This window comes from Apiospora aurea (genome assembly GCF_038362705.1).
Source record: "Apiospora aurea strain CBS 24483 chromosome Unknown utg000010l_segment0_segment0, whole genome shotgun sequence".
In the NCBI taxonomy this organism is placed as follows: Eukaryota; Fungi; Ascomycota; class Sordariomycetes; order Amphisphaeriales; family Apiosporaceae; genus Apiospora; species Apiospora aurea.
Genome location: NW_027117397.1, coordinates 3,151,290 through 3,172,482, shown reverse-complemented (window position 1 = coordinate 3,172,482; position 21,193 = coordinate 3,151,290). Strand labels below are relative to the sequence as shown.

The 21,193-nt window shown below is 54.2% G+C and overlaps 7 protein-coding genes across 7 annotated transcripts; 4 read left to right on the top strand and 3 right to left on the bottom strand.

The window, feature by feature from the left end:
- Positions 1-202: 202 nt before the first annotated feature.
- Positions 203-2,640, bottom strand: PG986_014954 (uncharacterized protein; the record flags this gene model as incomplete). The annotated part of the gene is made up of 6 exons (XM_066851176.1): positions 203-1,494; positions 1,549-1,836; positions 1,901-1,978; positions 2,039-2,080; positions 2,230-2,286; positions 2,637-2,640. The coding sequence occupies 6 exons, from the start codon at positions 2,638-2,640 to the stop codon at positions 203-205; spliced, it is 1,761 nt and encodes a 586-aa protein (XP_066693414.1).
- Positions 2,641-3,994: 1,354 nt separating this feature from the next.
- Positions 3,995-4,857, top strand: PG986_014953 (uncharacterized protein; the record flags this gene model as incomplete). The annotated part of the gene is made up of 3 exons (XM_066851175.1): positions 3,995-4,229; positions 4,290-4,406; positions 4,466-4,857. The coding sequence occupies 3 exons, from the start codon at positions 3,995-3,997 to the stop codon at positions 4,855-4,857; spliced, it is 744 nt and encodes a 247-aa protein (XP_066693413.1).
- Positions 4,858-6,702: 1,845 nt separating this feature from the next.
- On the bottom strand, positions 6,703-8,086 carry PG986_014952 (uncharacterized protein; the record flags this gene model as incomplete). The annotated part of the gene is made up of 2 exons (XM_066851174.1): positions 6,703-7,726; positions 7,782-8,086. The coding sequence occupies 2 exons, from the start codon at positions 8,084-8,086 to the stop codon at positions 6,703-6,705; spliced, it is 1,329 nt and encodes a 442-aa protein (XP_066693412.1).
- Positions 8,087-10,796: 2,710 nt separating this feature from the next.
- PG986_014951 (CFEM domain-containing protein) lies at positions 10,797-12,497 on the top strand (the record flags this gene model as incomplete). Its single annotated transcript, XM_066851173.1, has 6 exons — positions 10,797-10,934; positions 11,012-11,126; positions 11,190-11,414; positions 11,472-11,539; positions 11,622-11,938; positions 12,005-12,497. 6 exons carry the CDS (start codon positions 10,797-10,799, stop codon positions 12,495-12,497), a joined length of 1,356 nt encoding a protein of 451 aa, XP_066693411.1.
- A 1,704-nt stretch (positions 12,498-14,201) lies between these two features.
- On the top strand, positions 14,202-15,511 carry PG986_014950 (uncharacterized protein; the record flags this gene model as incomplete). The annotated part of the gene is made up of 2 exons (XM_066851172.1): positions 14,202-14,375; positions 14,591-15,511. The coding sequence occupies 2 exons, from the start codon at positions 14,202-14,204 to the stop codon at positions 15,509-15,511; spliced, it is 1,095 nt and encodes a 364-aa protein (XP_066693410.1).
- A 402-nt stretch (positions 15,512-15,913) lies between these two features.
- On the bottom strand, positions 15,914-16,829 carry PG986_014949 (Fcf2-domain-containing protein; the record flags this gene model as incomplete). Its single annotated transcript, XM_066851171.1, has 3 exons — positions 15,914-16,166; positions 16,221-16,342; positions 16,566-16,829. The coding sequence occupies 3 exons, from the start codon at positions 16,827-16,829 to the stop codon at positions 15,914-15,916; spliced, it is 639 nt and encodes a 212-aa protein (XP_066693409.1).
- Positions 16,830-19,519: 2,690 nt separating this feature from the next.
- Positions 19,520-20,753, top strand: PG986_014948 (nuclear transcription factor Y subunit C-4; the record flags this gene model as incomplete). Its single annotated transcript, XM_066851170.1, has 4 exons — positions 19,520-19,634; positions 19,733-19,746; positions 19,831-20,523; positions 20,610-20,753. 4 exons carry the CDS (start codon positions 19,520-19,522, stop codon positions 20,751-20,753), a joined length of 966 nt encoding a protein of 321 aa, XP_066693408.1.
- Positions 20,754-21,193: the final 440 nt, after the last annotated feature.

Sequence of the window (21,193 nt, the reverse complement as noted above, 5' to 3'; positions counted from 1 at the left end):
TGGTAGTAGTAGTAAGTGTTCAGTATTTCGTCACCAGACCAGAGTGGTACGGTGTCCTCTATCATCATGAGAGCGCCCCTGAAAAACCACCCGAACCTGTTTGTTGAGGACCTGCGCAAAAAAAGACCTGAACTTTTGTACATGGTGAAGAGGCTACACCAACCGCCAACAACCATCGCAGGGCCAATCATCAATCGTCATCTTAAACCCGTTGGCCACCGCGGCGACCCTTCGCCGGGACAGTAGTCCAGCCCTCGGGATCCTGAGGAGTAGCAGGAGCATCTTCGGTAATGGGAGTTGCTGGGACAGACTGTTGTCCACTCTGAGAACCGCCATTGGAGCGGGGACCTCTGGGCTCTCGGGGCTCTCGGGGCTCCCTCGGCTCGCCATAGCCACCTCGGCCACGGCCACCTCCACGTCCTCCACGCGTCTCACCACGTCCTCGAGGAGCGTTCTGGTAACCACCACCTCGGCCTCCACGGGCCTCGCCTGGTGCGGATCGCCAGCTACCACCTTCTGTGCCTCTCGCCTTAGGCGCCGGAGCCTGCTCCTTGGGTCGTGCGGGTGCTGCCTGTTCAGCAGTTCCATTCTGTGTCTCCTTAGGTGCCTCGCTAGCCTCAGTTGCCTCAGCATCGGCCTTTTCGGCGGCGGGGGCAGCCTCCTTCTCAGCCTCAGCGGCAGCAGCCTTCTCAGTAGCCTCCTTCGCGGCGGCCTCTTTTGCAAGACGGCGTTCCTCCTTGGCCTTCTCCTCAGCTTCCTTGCGCTCCTTGGCGGCTTGCTCCTTCTTCTCAGCAATCTCACGTTCCTTCGCAGCCGTATCAATAGGACGAGCAGCGCCGAACGGGTTGGCCTTCGGGTCGGTAGCAGAGGAAGGCGGGGGTGATGTCACACCAGGAGCCTCCGAGACTGTGCGCTTCGCAAGGTTGAGCTTTGGCCGACCAACCGGTGCGGCAGCCGGTCCAGCCGGCGAGGATGGTGCCTCGGATCCATGTTGGGATTGCTCAGGAGACTTGTGATCGGGCTTCATATGTGTGCGCCACTGGTTGTCGAGCTCAGCAGCAGTGGGAGTGCGCTCAGGGCGCTCAGGGCGCTCGGGTCTGTCGCGGAACTCGCCACGGGGAGGTCGCGAGCCCTCGGCAGTGCGGCCCTCGCCCCAGGTAGCAGGAGACGCGCGGCGCTCTTTGTTGAAAGATTCGGTGCGGTTGGCTTCAGTCGGACGGGCACGGCTGCTTCCGCGAGACTCGGAGCGCTCCGCCTGGGGAAGAGGCGAAAGGGGGCCCCTACGCTCCCAGCTAAGGTTGGAGAAATCGCGGCTGGGCTTGGGCTCATCACCGAAGCCAGCATCTCGGGGAGGTCCACGACGCTCGCGCGCCTCGCCAAAATCGTTACGACGTTCATTGCTACGGCCGGGAATATCGGCCAGAGGTCCTTTGCGCTCCCAGCTGGGAAGATCCCGCGCCTCGCCACCACCACCCATGCGATCGCTGTTCTTGGCTGTAGTCATATTAGCATGTGTAAACAGTTTATGTTCTTGGGATGAATACTTACGAGGATCGGCGATCTTAATTCGAATGTTGCGTCCCTGGAAGGACTCGCCATCCAGGGTCAGAGCTTTCTTGAGGCCCTCGACGTCCTTGAATTCAGCGTAGGCGAAACCCTTGGGACGCATGAGCTCCCTGTCCTCGATGATGCGAACGCTGCTCAAATCGCAGCCCTCAAAGAACTCGGTGACTGTCTCGTTTGTCGCCTCGTAGGACAGGTTGCCCAAGTGAGCAGTGTACGGCGGCTTAGTGGGAAGTTCCGTAGGGTACGAGTCGCGCTCGCGGACAGAAAAGCCTGTTGGAAAGAAAAATGGTCAGTTTACGTTTGACGGCGAAATACTCGACCCATCATTGGTTACATACCACGGTCGGCATAGCTGCTGGTGCTGCCATATCCAGAGTAGCCAGCGCGCTGGGGGGAGGCAGAGGTTGAGAGCCTGAAGTTGGAGTTAGCCACGAATATTCATGTGATATACGGTCGGTGATTGGTAGCTTACCGAAAGAATCCTCGACTTCATCAGCCCATGAGCCACCATATTCTGTATACCAGTTAGTAATTAAATCCTAGGTTGTTATCGAGTGTCGCGGTGTGGTTTCGCAGTGTTGAGTCGGATGTCATGTATCCCACTGCAAATCGGCGAGGGGTGGTTGGTGTATGGAGGGGTGGAAGCGGAGGGTTTCGACATACTATCTTCATTCAAGAAGGCCCCGAGGGACATAGTCTTTTGCTCCTTCTTCTTGGGAGCTGCGACGAGAACATGTTAGCAAAGGTTCGATCATAGACAGCGTTTACTTCATCCGAAAAATCGACGAGGTTGGGATCTGAGTGGACGCAAACAACAGCGCCAGTACAGTCCTCGTCCCACTGCCAGTGCAAGAGAAGCAAGCGACAGAGGGTTGGGAGAGTTGACAGAGTATGCAAATGCACCATCGCCGACAGCACAGAGCGAGTCGCCACCTTGTCATAGAGGGTCGTCGATGACATGGCACCGGCAGTCGGCGACGACGAGCGCCCGGGAGAGGTCGACAGGAGAGATTGCGCCAGGCAGTGGGCAGCGGGCAGTGGGGGTGGGAATACAAGAGGAGGCTACATACCCATGATTGCAGTTGTTAAGAGAGACGCGCGACGATGTCACGAATCGCAGCGCGTTGTTTTCTGGTAGTCGTAGGAGAGGTTGCGGGGTTGTATGGACGAAAGAGATGTGTGGAGGGTTTGTCTTGTTCGATGTCGTCGTTCAAGAGGCTTTTTTTCTCCTTAATGTACGATTTGTGACTGACCTTGGCCAGGGAATGGAGATAGATAGCCTGGACTCCGACTCGAATGAATTGGGATTTGGTTTGGTGTGGTTTGCCTTTTGGTGGGTCTGTCCAAAAAATACAGAAATCCAGCAATTATGAGCCAATTGGAACCCCGCGATTCACTGCGCAGAAAAAAAGTTAGGCAGGTAACGCACTGTAACAATCGATTAGAGAACTGCTGAAAGACACAATCAGCGTCATCCATCTACCTTACTACGAGTCTTCGCTTATTATACACTCTGGTGTCGTACGTATTCACGGCAAGGTTCAGGTTGCATTCACTGGTCTGTCGATAGTTTTTGTACTCCCGGCCTGCGAAACATATTCTGCATAGCCTATTTTGAAAACCCCTCACAGGCGTTGATTCATGTGTGCCTACGATTATCATAAAGCTGAACAAAGACACAGGCAGGAAAAAAACCTTGGGAAATTATCATGAGTCTCTAGCTCGATGTGAACTATGAATTTCCGATGATACCATCAAATTCGCCGTCCTACCTGCAATAGACATAGTCAGTCGCACATGCCCTCTCCCCCGTCGCGGCACACTAGGCAAGTATCAGCAAAGCCCTAGGTACAAAGGCTGGCCGGTTCGCAGAGTTTTTATCAGATCATGGTGCCCTGAAAACCATAAGACAGTGGCCGCACACAACCTCCCACTTCCTGGTGGTTTCCCGTAGACCCTTAGGTTTTCCATGTACCCTGGTACTTTTCTCCGTTCGGCGGTTGAGAACGGAGGTGGGGTTCATTAAGCCCAACTGGGCTTAGCCCCTCCAAGCTGCCTGCTCTAGTAGGTGGCTCGTGCAGGGGGTTGCCGGAGAACCTCACCCACCGGCGCCGCCAAGCACCAATTCCATCATGGCCTTTTCAACCTCTGGCTTCATCTTGCATCTGCTTTGTATGCCGTGGTAGTCACGCGGACAGCCGGTCTCTTATTGGATCTCGGATCGTACCTGCAGACTTTTCTTCTTTTTATTGGCTTCCGAGCCTCGGTTCATGTTCCAAAGTGTCGTTGGAGGGGCTGTATTGAGACGACGTTGCAACCTTTTTGACTCTTCGAGGGGGCTCTAGCTTGCTGAAGCTTTTCTTTCTTGTGCCACCATTGGCTATATCTTGTCTTATACAAATCTACTAGTTTCCCCTATATTCCTGTCATGTCTCCAGCAACTCCATCCTCGGATCAGCGGCATCCCAACCCCACGGGGGACGAGATGCCCACCCGCGCCGAGCTCTTCGAGATCGGCACCAAGTCGCTACAGACCGGCGCCTTAACGGGTGTCCTGGGCGCTGCCTTCGGAGCCGGCTCAGGCATCATGCGCGCAGCCCCGCCCGGTCTTTTCGCCCTGGTAGCCGGCATCCAGTGGTTTGCTCTGGGATCTAGTTTCATGGGTAAGTAACCATGATCCCAGGCCAACAAACAAGGCGTTGTCTCGTTCTAACATCTCCAAGCCTCCAGGAGTCTTCTTTGGCATGCATGGGGAGGCGAAGAGTACTTGACCGCGGCGGACAAGGTCAAAGCAGGTGCAGCTGCCGGTGGAGTATCTGGTATGATAGGAGGCATGGCCCGTAAGTTCTTGACTGTTTACGCCTTCTCGCGACTCTCCGATTTCTCACCTTTGTCATAGGTGGCCCTAGGAACATCTTACCAGGCATTCTCTTCTTTTCCACCCTGGCCGGTGGCACCACGTATGTGTCTCAAAAGCTCCAGAGCCAGGAACCCAAAGAGAAGAAGAGCATCATGGCCTCGAAATGGAGTCCCATGAGACAAATATCGGACCAAGAGTACGAGAAGATTCTCGAAGACAAGGTGCTTCGCATAGATGCCGAGCTTGCCATCCTGAACGACAATATCGCTTCGCTAAAGGGAGAATCTTCGCCGGGCGGTTCTGAAAGCCCCGAGGCTGGTGGTAGTAAGCCTGCAGCTGAGGCTGGCAAGGCTGTCCCACCGGCATCTGGGACCCAGAACGCAAAGAAAGCAAGGCCGAGGTGGTTCTCCTGGGGAGGCAGGTCTTCATAGCACACGATATCAACGCGAAGGCCATGGCTTTGGCAAAACACACGAATCTCGTTCACCCCATCATTCAACAAGATGATGCAAGAGCTTAGCCCCGGCTATGAGAGACGAATGTCTACCTCTAAACTCGAAGGGAGGCATTACCTACTGCGTATAGCTCGCGTAGTGTCGTGGAATACAAAGGTAATCCAGCATGACAAGAATCATGTACACTTTTCGTGGCAGGCCGGCCCTCTTATGGGTTGTGACTGATGGGGATGGTGGTCCATTCTCTCTTCACAGTGGGACTCATCTACGAGACATTCTTCACAACATATGAAGAGTGTAGGTTAATCCCCGGGCCCGTACGACCATAGCGGTCATATAATGGGCTCTTTATTGCGATATCAATAATATACAAACAACCAAGCCAGAGTTGCCAGGTTGATCCCCACCTCACCCAAGAGATATTGATGGACACCAGAACCAGTTAAATGCATCTGGCTAATGTCGTTAGCATCCCTGTTAGAATCACATGGCACCAAAGCTGACATCGTCCTACAATACCTCCAAAGAGCCGTCCACTTTGCCAGCACCTTCACGTGCAGCTCATGGGCCGGCCGGCTCGTGCATCAAGGGGATTCCAGTACTAAATGGCTAGTCTGGAGTTTTGAATAGGAGTGCCCAAAGGTCATGGAAGTGAGCCAAGACGCGTGATATGCGTATTCGACCCCCAAGAACCACATTTACCAGTAATATGCAAACAATATAGATGAAGGAATGAGGAACACATCCCAGGATCTCCGGAAACTCGGAAAGCCTTTCCGGCTCCCTCGACGTTAGAGTAGAACACCTACCTAAGAACAACAATATCCATGCCCACATGGTTTCTCGACCCAAACACACATCTTAAAAACTGGGGAGGACAGGCCAACTCTGCCAGCAAGCAACCACGCCATGGCCACCAATCGGACCTGGCCATCCCATTCCCATTCCCATTCCCATTCCCATCCCCATTCCCAATACTCCGCCGCCGATCCGCGTCGGGTCCGAAGTCAAAAGAAAAAGGGCCAGAAGACGGACCCGCCCAACCCATTCGGTCCGGATGGGGGTGATCATAACATTCATCGATTATTAGGCGCTGCCCCCAGTTTTCCCTTAATGTATGGGACGGACGACTGCAGGAGAGTGACAACGCACCGGCGGCACAGCACAATAGTTCAGTCGTACGAGGAGAAAATGACTAATATGGTCTGCCCGTCCCTCTGGGACAGCGTGGGATGGGCGGCTAAATTTAATGATTTGCTTTTGCGCTCCCAGACTTCATGACTTTGGGCACTCTTGGCTAATTGCACATGACAAGGAGTCAGATATCACGTAAATTTTTATTGATGCAGCAGTAGTAGTAGCAGTAGTGATCGCAGTGGCCATCTCCATCGTCCTTCCTCGAGTGGGACTATTCAGCTCCGGGAAGGCATCCAGAGGCACAGACTTGTTTCGCCGCGACTCAGTATCTGGTGGTGGCGATGGTGATACATGACACCGTCTTCAGGTCAAACATTGGGGTTTATGTATAGGAGTATCACTGTGCTCTGTCTTCATCTTTCACTCGGAACACATGGGCATGATAATGAATGAATAGTAATAATAATTGACGTACGCTGCATTGCTAGGCGTGGCATGAGTTCCAAAACCAAAATACTCCATCATGGGCTGAAACCGAGGGATATCATCTATAAACGAACAGGGTATTCTTTGCAGACAGCCAAACCAAAACGAAAGAAAGAAACCCACACTATTAACACGAAGTAAAAGTATTGCATGTCACCATGCACCTCCTCACCTGACCTCATACCATCATGACATTACTTAAGCAACCTTAATCGTAGCTTGGCCCATGTGGTATGAGTATTTGCCAGTCTTGAACGCGTTCTCCTGCAAGAAGTCGAGCGGGACGCCCTTCTGCACAATGGGCGACATGAGCAAGTTGAGCGAGGTGACATCGCCGTTGATGTAGGGCAGGAAGTACTGGTCGAGGAACTTCCAGACGGGGTTGTCCCAGGCGACGAGGCGGGTGTAGAGCCCGGCCATGTCGACTGTGGTCTTGGAGTTCTTGTCTAGCGCGGCTTGGTACTCGGCAAAGACCTTGGTCAGGGCCGCGCCGTCCGGGTTGGGGTTCGTCTGTAGCAGGCTGTGCAGGCGGTTCACCAGGTGCGCGACGCCCTGGAGGCCGCTGTTCATGCCGAAGCCCGTGTTAGGCGTCATTTTGTGCGCCGCGTCGCCGACGAGCACGCACCGGCCCTGGTGCCACTGCTTGACCACGCCCTCCTCGATGTTGCTCAGCATGCTCCACTGGCGGTTAGCCCAGACGTCCGCGAAGGTGACCCACTGGCCCGGCTCGCGGCCCGGGAACTTAACGTCGGCGTACTTAGCCGCCATCGCGTCCTTGTCCTCGTCCGAGAAGCGGGGGCCCCGAGCCGCCGTCGGCTTCTCGAGGCGCTCGTACACCAGGAAGTGCTGCTGCTGCTCGGCCACGATCAGCTGGATCGTCATGCGGCCGCTGTGCGTCTCGTAGCACGTGGCCGCGTCCAGCTCGGGCGACTTGGTGGAGTAGCCATACAGGCCCTTGTAGGTCGAGACGAAGGGCTCGTCCGGCTGCTTGGAGGCTTCCTCGTTCATCTTCCGCCGCACGGTGCTCCGCACGCCGTCGGCGCCGATGACCATGGATGCCGTGTAGGTGCTCTTGTCGGCACACGAGACCGTCACGCCGGTTGATGTGGTCTCGATGGAGACGACCTCCTTGTTGAGCAAGACCTTGGACGGGTCCGGGAGGTTGTTGGTCAGCATGTTCATGAGCTTGGCACGGTGGAAGCACATCCACGGGTGACCGTGACTATGGCGGCGTTAGCGTATTGGTCCAGGGTAAGGCTAAGCGAGAGGGCACCTACTTGATCTGCATAGCTTCAAACATGTTGCTCTTGGATATCATCGACCCATCCCTTCGCAGATTACGCTTGTACAGAACGGGCATGTATGTACGGTCAGCCTCCTCCAGCATGCCAAGCTGGTCCAAGAGGCGGACATTGTGAGGCCAGACGGCGACGGAGGCACCAGAGTCGACATCGAGCTGGTCCCGGCGCTCTAGGATGACATAGTCGATCCCGGCCTTGGAGAGTGCATGGGCGGCGGTTAACGCCACCGGGCCACCGCCGACCAAGATGACACGAAAGTCCTCGGTCTTTTGTTCCGCCATGACAAAAGTATATTAGGACTAGGAAGGCTTGGTATTAGAGACGCGAGAGAAGTAGGAATCGGTAGTCGGAAGTGAAGATTTGAATGTAACCAGAGACAACAGGAGCGTGGAAGGAACGGGGAGGATTCGAGATGTATACGATCCGAGTCATGGCAGGACTTTAGTCCAGACTGGGGGTCCTCGTTTCAACGTACCACCAGCTAGACCCGGCCACAATGCTGATATCGACAACCTTAGATTAATAAGACACGTGAAGACCTACCAATGAGCGGGAGAATGGCCGACGTCTCATATGCGGCGGACCAAGTGCGGAGGCAGTTTGGGTTGTCGACCCATGCAAAAGCTCCGCTCTGGCCGTCATGGCATATTCCATGGGAATGTGTCGAGCCGTCACGAACTTTTTTTGCCCTCTTTTTCAGGAGGCACTGGGCTACCGCTAGACCCTGTACAATAGACGGTAGACCCGTTGGGTGGCCAAGCCCAAGCCATGGGCGATGCATAATCCTACCAGGGACCCTCGCTCTTTTTGGAGAGCGATTCCCAAGCAGGTGGATATGGGACGAACTCTTCTGCATCCGGAGATGGAGTCCATGGCCTGACCCCATCCGGAGCTACTGCTGAAAGTAGCTCGCACCCCTTTTCCGTACATCTAGCCAAGTCTCGGCCGGCTAGAACGTCGACGTGGAAGTCATCCGAAGCAAATTTTGGCCACCACAGGCCGCATTTGCCGGGCTAATATTCTTGACGGGCAGACGGATTGGGGTCAAGAGCCGTTGTTTGATGCTGCCTTCGCGTCGCTGCACCGTTGTTTCATTTGGTATCGGAACGGGGGAGGATACGAGCGAGTTAGTCGGGGCTTGGGGTAGAGGGACGGGGAAGCTTTTGGCTCGATTCACCAAAAGCGCTAGGCGGGCTCTCTGCCCAGAAGGGCAAAGTTCTCTGCCCTAAGCCTCCACTGAATCTCGCTGCTGTAATTGACAGAGGTCGTGAGTGAACCGAGCTTAGTGGTACTTACCTTATTAAGTAGGGACTTGCCGGATTTGCACTGATACAACATGGTATCTGAGATCAGCCGATGTTTGGTACGGCAAACCAGCTGCTCGGTGTAATATCATATCACGATTGACATATATTGGCATATACCATCTATGTCGGGCCGCGTGCATTTGGGGGCTTTGACTATAGCACAACAACAATAGCCTGACAGGCGTGGAAGGCCGCGGTATCGTGTTTTTGTAAGATGACAAGTGCAACGTCGCTCCACAGCCGTCGCAGTGACCAATTCCAGGCCGCTTGAACAATGAAAGCAGAGCTGCCCATCCGGGCCCGCGCGCTAGAAGAAGCGCTAGAAGAAGCGCTAGAACCGCTAGACTAGACCTCAACCAGGCATCCCGGGAAACCCTGCGAAATCCAGATCTGAGAACTCCCCTGTTCAGGCTCGGAATGGGCACTCGTCTCGCCAAAGGGACTGTAGCGAGATTGGCCGAGGTGTAGGTGTTTACTTGCACTCACCAACTGCCGGAGCGGCCGGTCTCGTCATCGCCTGTGGTAGTACAAGTACTAGCACGGGGTCGATGACTTGCTTCTTCGCGTACAGCACAGCTGAAATGCACCTTCGGCCGCGGGGCCGGGCCCGATTAACAGCGAGTGGATGGGAATCTACCCGTTCCAACGTCCAGTCTGCAATTAGAGCCAGGGCGGACGGGACGTTTATGTATGTTTCAGTCAACGTGCGACATAGCTTTCGCTGACGACGCCTGGCCCCCGGTACAATATTAACTTCAACCGACAAGAAGCCGGCTCGACTAGCTGCTGGTGGACTGGACCGCCTGGCCGCTGCACTGCACTGTACCCAGCAGACAGTGCTGTGGATGTTCGCCCTCATTCGCCCTGCAGCTGGCCTCACATCATTTCCTTTCCGGGAAACTGGGAGTGACGACCTCCTCCATCCGGGCAATAGTCCTTTGGGGCCTTTTTGGAAAATTCTGGTCCGGAATGCGCTTCCACTCTCTCCCAGAGACTTGGCTACAGACTTGCAATCTGCCAGCAGAAAAGACTGGAGATGGAACGACCAGGCCCTAGGCCCGTCCCTGTCTCTGCCCTGTCTCTGCCCTGTCTCTGCCCTGTCTCTGCCCTGTCTCTGCCCTGTCTCTGTCTTGCAAGTGCCTGTCCATTGGGTCTCCCCGAGTCATGGCCTGCGGGGGGGGCCTGGCAGCAACCCTGGCAGTTCGTATAGTGGACCACCCGCGCAAACTTGGACCTGGTCCCGAAAACGTGGTGTAGGGCCTGTAGGCCACAGAAGGACTGCCAGATTCGGTGTAGGCGGCCCCGTCTGACTTCACTAACCGAAGAAGAAATTCGGCCTCGCATGGGTGCCTGGGTTGTTCTGGATATTAATGCCGCCTCAAGGGGAACACAGCAGGGCAAGAGGGACCAGTCAGCGTATCCAGGTTTCATCGCTTCGTTAGCACGGCATATTGCCTCGCTTCGGCCGGCACACGCCGCATGGCAGAAGGCATAACGCACTGCAGCAAGAAGCACTGGGCACACTTTGCTTTCGTATGAAAAGGAAACAAAAGACTGATAACCCCCATCGTCCCCGCCGACCTTCGCGATGGGTTATCTATACAAGCTAGCCATATTACTATCGTCTTGTGTGGTTCTCGTGTAAGTCGTTGTTGCTCGGTCTTGTCAGAGACGCCTCATCAACATGGCCCGGTTCTCTTCATCACTAACCCTGTGGCTCTTGGCCATCTTCGCCACCCTCGTCGCCGCTCAGAACTCGACACAGTCGGCTAGCTTGGTATCGATTCTACAATCTATCGAGCAACAACTGCCACAATGCGCTGTATGTATAACCCTGCCAGCTGCACCGTTTACTTGCCGCACTCGGAGGCCCTATACCCAATACTGACAGCCGAACAGTTCGACTGTTTCCAGGCCAGAGCCGGATCGAGGTCCTGTCTCGATGTTAACGAATTCATCGTCACGGATTCCAAGGACTGCATGCGGGCGAGCTGCACAACCCACCAGCTGAAGGGTTAGTCCTGTTGCCCGTCTACTCTGCCCTGGGACTCTCATATACTTATTCTTTATACCCCAGGTGCCGAACGGCTTTTGACGACGACATGCGGCGTTGAGCCGCGCAACATCCAACCTATGATTCGGGCCGTTGCATGGACACTATGGGCCCTCGCCACGGTTTTCTTGGGAGGGCGCCTACTTGCCCGCTCCTCGTACTTCGGCGGCATGTTGCTGGGATACGATGACTGGGCTATCATCACTTCATTCGTTGTCCTCACGGGAGTGACGATCGGTGCTGAGCTGAGTATGTTCCGTGGGAGAAACATGAGGTTTCGGGAATATGGCTAATGCGTAACTACAGTGGTGGTATTCGGCCTCGGTACTGATCTGTGGACGCTCGACGACATGCACATCAACATTGTGCTCATTGTAAGTTCCCGAGTGCACCCGTAAACTCTCACTCATACTGGTGTGTGTACCAAAACATGGCTGACCACGACGCAAATATTAGCTGTTCTACATTGCCGAGTTCGCCTATGTAATCGAATCTACTCTCACCAAGATCTCGATTCTTCTCCTCTACCTCAGGATCTTCCCGGATCGTCAATTCCGCAAGCACATTTTCATACTTATGGCCGTCATGGCGCTCTTCTGCGTGGCGTTCGTTGTCACCCTCTTGACGTACTGCGTGCCCTTCGACTACACATGGACAAGGTGGGATAACGAGAAAACTGGAAAGTGCATCAACATGGACGCGCAAACGTACACCTGCGCTGCCTTGAACATCGTCCTGGACATTGTCATTTTCTTCATGCCCATCCCGCAGCTGTAAGCATATCCGATCCCTTCTAGCAACAAATGGAATGGCTGGCTAACATTCGAATCCCCTTCTAGGATGAATCTCGATTTGTCGTGGAAGAAGAAGGTCGGCATCATCTTCACCTTCCTGGTCGGCCTCTTCGTCACCATCTGCAGCGTGGTCCGCCTCCAGGCCCTCATCGGCTGGACGCGCAGCACGAACCCGACGATGGACTACGCGCCCCTGGCGGTGTGGTCGCTGGTCGAGCTCGACGTGGGCGTCATCTGCGCCTGCATGCCGGGCATGGCGGGCCTGTTCCGCCGCCTCAAGAAGCGCGGCACCGAGTACATCCGCTCCCGCACCGGCGACAGCAACAACGCGTCCCAGATGCTCAAGAGCGGCAGCCGGCCGGGGCTTAGCTACTTCAAGAAGGGCAACGGCGGCGACGGTATTACCAAGACCACCGTCGTCTCGGTCCAGCGCACGCGGGGTGGCGGCGACGACGCGAGCGAGTCCGAGGTCGAGCTGGTCCACCGGTCCAAAGAGAACCATAATAACTTCCAAAATGGATTCGGGGAAGCGGTATAAAAAGGGCAGGAGAGCGTTTCTATGTGCTATTTTTTTTTTTCCATCTATTCACATTTCATGGCCAACAAAGTAAAATAAAAATCAAATAACTTCATACTTTAGTTACAGCAACTTTCCATCTCGTGATCTTACGTTGCTGGAGTCTCGATGAGGGCTGAAGAACTTGACATATTCTTGACATACGATGTTGATGGGTAGGGGCCATAGGCGAGAAATCTACCCCTGCTTGCCGAATGCACATGAAACGGCGACGTCCACTCTTCGGATACACTTGAGTCAATTTAGCGACAATTACCTCACCGACTTGGATCCCAGAGGTTTGGCACCTGGTCGTCGCTTTTGGGAGGGGTCTGTCTCAAGTTGTAATAATTTGTCCGTCAAAACTCATCGCGTTTGGCTCCATCTGGCGGGAATACCGCATCGCCTCCAGACATTCCTTCACCTTGGATCAAGGACAGGGATCGGTTTGGCTCTTCCTCATGCTCATTCGTTTCCCCTTTTGAGGAGAAGGCTACGGCGGGACGTCACATCTATAGAAGGTTGAAGTTGGTGTGTCCAGACCAACGATTACTAACCGACGGAAAATCTTCAGATATATATATATATATATACCCACCCGCCCGGCGCACATGTTACGAGCATAGGCATGTGGTAAGTTAGCCAATGTAGACCGCTGCTTAGGAGCCCGCCCTGGAAACTGGTAACGACCAGGATGGGCTTCCACTATGCCCGCACGTGTGTCATCATAGATTCGGTCAATGAGCATGGAGAAGAGGTGATGGGTGAATCTCATTGGGGATCCGCAAATCTATCTAGCCAGGGATTAAGTCCGATCAACCACGAGGGCGTTTAGTAATGGGCGCGTACGCACGACACAGCCCGACGAAGATTTTTGGTTCCGATGGAGAAAGTGAGACACCAGGCACTTTTGTTTGCTTCCGGCATATGATGCTGCTGATGTTTGCTTCCGGCCAACAGAACATTAGAAATCCAGGCCCCCGCGGCTGAATACAGGACATCTATATAAGGATCATGAGGCGGGTTTTACCGCCGGTAGCCAAACCTAATGTTCATGACTAGGTACAAGAACGGACGGGATACAAAAAGCAAGACCTCCCTCCAGGTTCCGATCCGGCACGGCCCAGAGAGATATTTTATCCACTTTCTATACCCATCGAACTTGCCTAATCCTTCTAGTTTCTGCAACAGAAAAATCTTGCACGCGATCTGCTGCTGCTGCTGCCCAAGTACCGTGCTTGTGTGGAGCTGCTATAACCGTGCTTCTTCCCTCCCGGTGGAGAACCCTTCCACTCACTTATACCGTAAGTCCGGCTCGTTCTTCTTCCATGGGTGGATGAGACAAGAGAAGAAGAACATTTCTATATATATATATGAACGTCCAGCCCGGTAGAGGAGAATTTCCTTTTGCTTTCGGTAAAAATAAACGGTATGTACGGCATCATCACATCATACTCCTCCATAAAGAAGAAAGGAAGCTCAACTCTTATACTACTATAGGTCTTAGACACCGCACTTATGCTCTTTCTGAACTCGGCTTGAAACCGAAGGCTACTATATATGCATTACCCACACTATCTATCAGCTATCATCTTCCACACACACACAGAGAGATCGGGGCGGTGAGTCAGTAACAAGTGATAACTCAAATCTGCAAAGCAACTGGAGCCGCAAAAGGAACCAAAAATGGGGAGCGCTTTCGAGACCTCGGGCCGTTGGGTCCTCGACTCGGCCCAGGCCGGCCTCTCGTCCCTTCACTTCGACGCCGCCGCGCCGCCGCCGGTCCAGCTCGGGCCCGAAGAGGTCCTCGTCCGGATGCACGCGGCGTCGCTCAACTACCGGGACCTGGTCATTGCCAAGGTAAGTCCAGATGAGGAAGGGATACATACATGATGTGTGATGTATCAAACTGTACTTAAGCACACATGCATATACACAACACTGTGGTCCACACACACACATACTTTCTCTCTCCTGCCACCCTACCCTCACCCCCATCCACTTACACCACACCACGCAAAAAGAAAAGAAAGGGAAAGAAAAGGAAATACTAACCTCTCCCCTCTCCGAAAAAGGGCAAATCCTCCACCACCCCCCTCCCCGCGACCCCCAACACAACCCCCGGCAGCGACGGCTCCGGCGTCATCCTCGCCGTCGGCCCCTCCGTCCCCTCAGACCTAAACCTCCACCCCGACGCCCGCGTCGTGACGCACCTAGCCCCGCATCCCAAGGACGACGATACCTTACCCGGCTTCGACGACATCCTGGCGGGTCTGGGCCAGCAGACCCCCGGCACGCTCTGCCGGCTGGGGGTCTTCCACTACTCGGCCCTGGTCGCGCTCCCCGACTCGACGACCATGTCCCATGAAGCGGCCGCGACACTGACCTGCTCCGGCCTCACGGCCTGGAACGCCCTCATGGGCATGCGCGGCCGCCGAGTCCGCGAAGGCGACTGGGTCCTGGTCCAGGGCACCGGCGGCGTGAGCATCGCCGCGCTGCAGATCGCCGCGGCCGCCGGCGCCACCGTCGTCGCCACCACCAGCTCCGACGCGAAGGCGGAAAGGTTACGGTCCCTGGGCGCGCAGCACGTCCTGAATTACCGGACCCAGGCGGACTGGGGCGTCCAGGCGAAGGCGCTGACGCCCGGCGGCCGCGGCGTCGACCACGTCGTCGATATAGGGGGCGCGTCCACGCTCCCGCAGTCGCTCGAGGCGATTCGCAGAGACGGCGTCATCACGGTGGTGGGCATGATCGGCGATTCAACAACCAACGAGATCCCGCCTGATGCCATGAGCGCGCTCTACCGAATCTGTGTGTACCGGGGCGTGTTGCTGGGAACGAGGAACATGTTCAAAGACATGGTCCAATTCTTCCAAGACAAGAAGATTGAGCCAGCCGTTGACGATGTCACGTTTCAGTTAGAAGATGCGATCAAGGCATATGAGAGATTAGAAAAACAGCAACACTTTTCCAAAGTTGTAATCAAGACTGCATAGTAGGGTATCATATATTTAAGTTTAAATGGAGAACCACGCAGCTGTTTACACTAAAGCCTTCTCTATCCGCATCGCTGTGCCACGCTCCTGCATGCAAATCTGCACTGCCAGACATATGCCAAGAGCATATATATCCGAGAACGCAGGCGGCTCCGCTGTAGAACCAGCTCGTAATTTTCCGTACGGCTGGTACTACTCGACCTTTGTCCTTCAGCCTTTCGGCTTGGGCAAGGGAGGTTCGGTCTGTGAGCGTGTACAAGACCAGAATGTCGGAAGCAAATCCGACGGAGCCAGTACTTGAGCAGTGACCTCTATCAAAAGGATCATGCTGTTCCTGCAACCCCTTCATTTCTTGATGTAGCCTTCTGGGGTTGATATCAATTTCTTGATACGTCATCCCACTCATTTCTTGGAGCCATAGCGCTTTTGCATCATCTTCTTGTAATGGCCCTTCTTTCCAGACGTCTTGGCCTCTTGGATCTGGCCATATTTGCTCTTGAAGCGCTTGGTAGAGTTCTCCTGGTCCATGACCGACTCGAGCAGCGTGCGCTTCTTGTCCTTCTTGGTCACTCTGTTGGTGAAGTACTCGGTTCTGCCCTCGATCATGGTACCGACGTGGGAGTATTCAGGGATGCCCCGGGAGTTATCCTTCTTGCTGCAGAACTGTCAGTGACTGCTGGTGTTGGCAACACGTTGCATTGAGACTTACTAGTGACGCTTAGAGTCGAGGACATCACGCATCTTGAGGAGCTGCAAGTCACGCTTCAGCTGCGGGGTGAGATCAGTGCGAGGCAGGTTGTACCATGAAGCGCCAGCATCTGTCTTGGTAGCCTATTGACAAGTCGAGTTAGTGACGAGTGCCAACACCATATTTTCGGGCTTGTACAATGTATCAAGGGTTTCGCAGTCAGTGTAACTATGATATTAAAGAATCACCGAGTGCAGCAACACCCCCATGACGGGGGTGGGACGCTGCTCAAGATATATTGGGAAATTGTCATCACGCGAAGAGATGTTGGCGTTTTGAGAACGAAAAGAAAAGTTGGTAACATACCCTATCCTTCTTAGGCACCCGCGGAGGCGGGATGTTCAGAGCAAGCTCGCTGGAGGGGATGGGCTCCTTGGCGACAGCTTCCTCTGCGGCCGGGGCCGCCTTGGCCAGTTGGGTAGAAGACAATGGCTTTGCGACATCGAGCTTCGCGGGCTTGGTCAAGCTGGTGGCATTTTGAGCGCTGGCCTTTGCAGCCAATCGGGCCTCTGCTTCTTGCAGAAGCTGCTCGATCTGGTCTTCTGTGAGGCTGGCAGCCGTTTCTGCCATGATCGCAGAAAGAAGAATGCAAAGTCGGAGTGGGCAGAGAAAGTCTGGTAGAAAAAGTTTCTATTGAGAAGATTATGGTGGAGCTGCTGCAGGTTGTGGCTGGGTATCGGTCTATCAGCGTCGCTCCGGTCTTTATCAGTTGAGCCCCGCCTGACAAAGCCGCCCAAGCCTCCCCGGGCCCATCCAGCAGGCGGCGCTGGCAAGGCCTGAAGCCACCAAGCCACAACCTGCACCAGGGACATGGAATCGATTCGATGCCACATGCGACGGGCAACTGATTGGGCGGTAAGCTACACACCACCTCGCTCGACACACGAGATTCTCGGCGGTGGTGTTGTACAGTTGTCAAGGCTCCCCTTGAGGAACTGCATGTGCATATGACATGTTTTCTCAGAGAGTCGGCCCTGCGCACGGCAACTCGATATTGCATGATGTGAAGATGGCAAGCAGGAATCTCTACCGATTGCCCCATTTGCTGCCGTCACACTCAGCATAAAAGCAAGGAAGACCGGTCAAAATGCTTGCCTCAAGCTGTACGGTATGAAGTGTGAGGATATAGCAGGTAGACGGTTGGACATTACTTCTTCCGACCAAGCGGACGTGCCTTTGGCTCGTCTAATTGGTTGCTCTTGTGGTATATTGTGTCCTATCCCCATCCCTTCAGAGCACAGAAGGGGGTAGGCAGGCAGTTGAGGAAAGCGGCCCAGGCAGGCTATGAAAGATTCCGCACGATGCGCGATGCTCGACCTTCTGTAGAGCATCGTGGGATTGTCGTCTTTAGCCAAAGCCTCGTCTGGCTCGTTCCTAACCTGTCCGACGGACAGCAGGCAGAAAGACCGGCACCCTGGTCTAGTCCATCTCGGCCGGCTGATGCCCAACCGCGTTGCATCAATGCCAGCGCATAATGTTCGGTCTTGCTTCGTTCATATGTACCAACTCTACATTATGTACTCAACAACTTGGTTTACTCACCAGGTGTCGGAGGCAACCTGTTTCTTGAAGGGAAGAGAAGTGCATGGAGACTCTCTCTCGAGTGCATCTTTCTAGCTTACATACATATCTACTACATACTTCTTATGCAGTCCCAACCCTACACCGGTTGACCCGTCTTCTGATCCTCTATCTAACATACCATCGGCCATCGATACCTGTCCTATTTTTTCCGGCTGCTTGGCTCATCCCGATTTTTCAACGTCATTGCCCAACTCGCTATTAGTGCTTTGGGACCCCATTCTTCAAATACCCGGTGGACGCGAGCGACGTTTCTCTGCTCCTCTTTGGTTTGCTCATACGTCTTGTTTTGTCTTGGTTTCGACGGCTTCCCACCTGCTGCGATCGGAACCGGGTACCATAGCACCATTACGGAAGAAGACGGGATAAACAGAACGGGAAAGAAGAAGAAGAAGACGACGACGACGACACGACGAAGGAACACAGCACTTGTAAGTCTGCCGGATTCCTATTCGATCTGATTGAATCAATGCCATTTCCATTTCAATCCAATGAGAGAATGGAAAAGCTACGACCACGGCTCGACCCGCATCTTTTCTTCCTCTAAGATCATTAGCAGGCCTGTCACTGTCGATGAGCCGTTCTGTCTGGTTGTTTCATCGCTTCCCCAGCTTTTGCTACTCTGCTCCGGCCTGCTGCTACCGCTCTTACACTGTACGACGCCCGGCGCTGATTGATTGATTTTTGGTTCAAAGCAAGCATCCCCCCAAGCGCTCTCCCGCACCAGCGCACCAGCGCACCAGCGACCCGAGAAAAAAAAGCCCCCGAAACCAAGCTCAAGCGAATCGAAATTCGTCCTCTCGCTCCGTCAGACAAGGAAAAAAAAATCCCCACTTGGCCTTAGGTTACGACGGGAAAAGCAGCATCGAATCATTAATCAGTCCAGCCATCGGGAAGTGGCCATCCTTCGAGGAATTTGGGAACTTTTTCGCCTATCAGTGACCACCACACCGCCCCTCACTTGTCACCACCAGTCAGCAAAAGACGAGACATCCCAGTTCACACCGTTCCAAGGCCAAGAGCACACAAGCTTGCAAGCTTGCGGACCAATCAGGCAAGTCAATCGCAGCGAGCATCCTGCCTATCCTTCGGCCACTACCACCCAGCCTGCCCAGCCTAGCCTATTGCCTACTGCCTGCTACCCGCCACTCGCACTACTTTCCCACTCCCAGTTTCGGGCAATCGATCAATCAAATTGCCCTGCCTCTCAAAGCTCGTTACATCATTCGCTCAACCACCAGCACCAGGCGCATCACACAACTGGTTGCGGACTCAACCAGTGTAAACAAATAACAACAAGAAATAATTTGAAACACTGCCACAAAGTCGCCGCCGTCAACTTATATTTACTGACGTACCATTCGGGCAGCGCAGTTTTTTGTGATACTCGTCGGACCGTGGAAAGAAAAGAAGGAAAGGAAGGAAGTGCGTTGTGTGTGTGTGCGTGTGGGTGTGTCAAAAGTAAGACGGCGCCGCGGAAAGAGATAAACCTTCCCCCCGCGCGTCGCGATCGGATTGCGCCGAGTACTCTCTCACACACTTTTCCCTCCCCTCGCGTTTGCCTGTCAGACGGGAAACTCAAATCGTGCATTCCCGCACGCCTTTTATTCGTCCAACATCTCTACCTACCAGGCAATCATCCCGAGTAGCTGCAACGGCCGAGCCCGCAGTCTGCAAGTATGGATCAGCACAACCAGCAGTCGTCGAGTAGCCACCCGCAGCAATCGTCGAGGAATGCCCAGGGTGCTGCCACCAACAATGCCGTATATGATACCGCTCACGGTGGCCACTATGGTAAGTCAAAAGATCCGATCACTCGAGCAAGCAAGCAAGCACCTGTGGTTGCGCAATCATCTGCCTTCTGTGCGACGTCGCTAACCATGTCTCTATAGGCGCAAGCGCCGCTGTAAGTCAAAAGTCCCCGCCCCCAGTCTCGATTCATCCTCTCTGTCTCCCAGTGTTATTTACATTAGCCCTTCTCGATCCGTAGCTCGCCAACTCCGGCTATGCTCCCGCTGAGCTCTACACCGGTCCCTGGGCGAACGTACACCAAGGTCTGCACGGCCAGTACAAGGACATCCTGACCACCTACTGGCAACAAACGATCCATCACCTCGAGTCCGACAGCCACGATTACAAGCTACACCAACTGCCGCTTGCCCGTATCAAGAAAGTTATGAAGGCCGACCCGGAAGTCAAGATGATCTCGGCCGAGGCGCCCATCCTGTTCGCCAAGGGTTGCGACATTTTCATCACAGAACTGACCATGCGCGCATGGATCCACGCCGAGGAGAACAAGCGCCGCACTCTGCAGCGATCCGACATTGCTTCGGCTCTCGCCAAGAGTGACATGTTCGATTTCCTCATTGACATTGTCCCCCGTGAGGAGGCGAGCCATGCTAAGCGGACGAACCCCGCTCAGGGTCAAGCAGCTGGCGGCGTGCCCGCAGCACCCGCATCGCAGATGGGAGGCCAGCACATGCCACCGCCGAACCACATGGACCCGAACTATGGAATGGGCGGCCACCCTATGCCATCCGACCAGGATTATTCTCGTGCGCCCAACATGTACAACCCGGTCCAGCCTGGCCAGGCCCCTCAGTACGGCCAAGCACCGGCACCTATGTATAGCGATATGGACCCCAACAACATGTACTACCCGGGAAGCATGCAGCCGCAGCAAGTAAGTTGTTCCTGCTTTGATCGCACACCACACTTATACCACACGTCGCGAACTCGATACTGATCCAACCTCCCCCTAAATAGTAGTATCGCAGCGGCTCGACGGAAGAGGAGACGTTACCGCCTCCCGAACCGGCGCCAACCGAGGCTAGTCATGTTGAGTCCTCTGAACAGACTGCTCAGACCGTCTTGCCCTCCAAGGAGGGCGATGACCCTGGGAATCGGGACTAGGTATGTAGCCAAATCCACTCCGAAGGGACACCAAGGAGTGGGAACAAGTTAATAACTTGTTTCTATTGGCAGCGTTGCCGAATCCCTCTTGTCGACTGACTATTATTTCTTCGCATTCCTTCTCTCGTTTATTCACGAAAATCCCTTGGCTTCACCGGCTATGGCGTAAATGGGGTTTTTGAGGAACGTTGCTTTTTTGTTCCTTTGATGGTAGATAGCCCACAAAGTATATCCAGTTTCTTGATGATTGTGGTTTTGGGATTTCATATATTACTGCGAGGGTTATTGCATGAGCTGACGATAAAAAAATTGAATGTCATGATACGGGAAAAAAATCATCTCGCTTCGCTTTCGTTAATGTCGTCTCGGATATCATGTGCTGAACGGTAGTGATTGCGTTGGTAGGTCTTCTTGGGTTCAGTGACGTAGCATGATTAGCC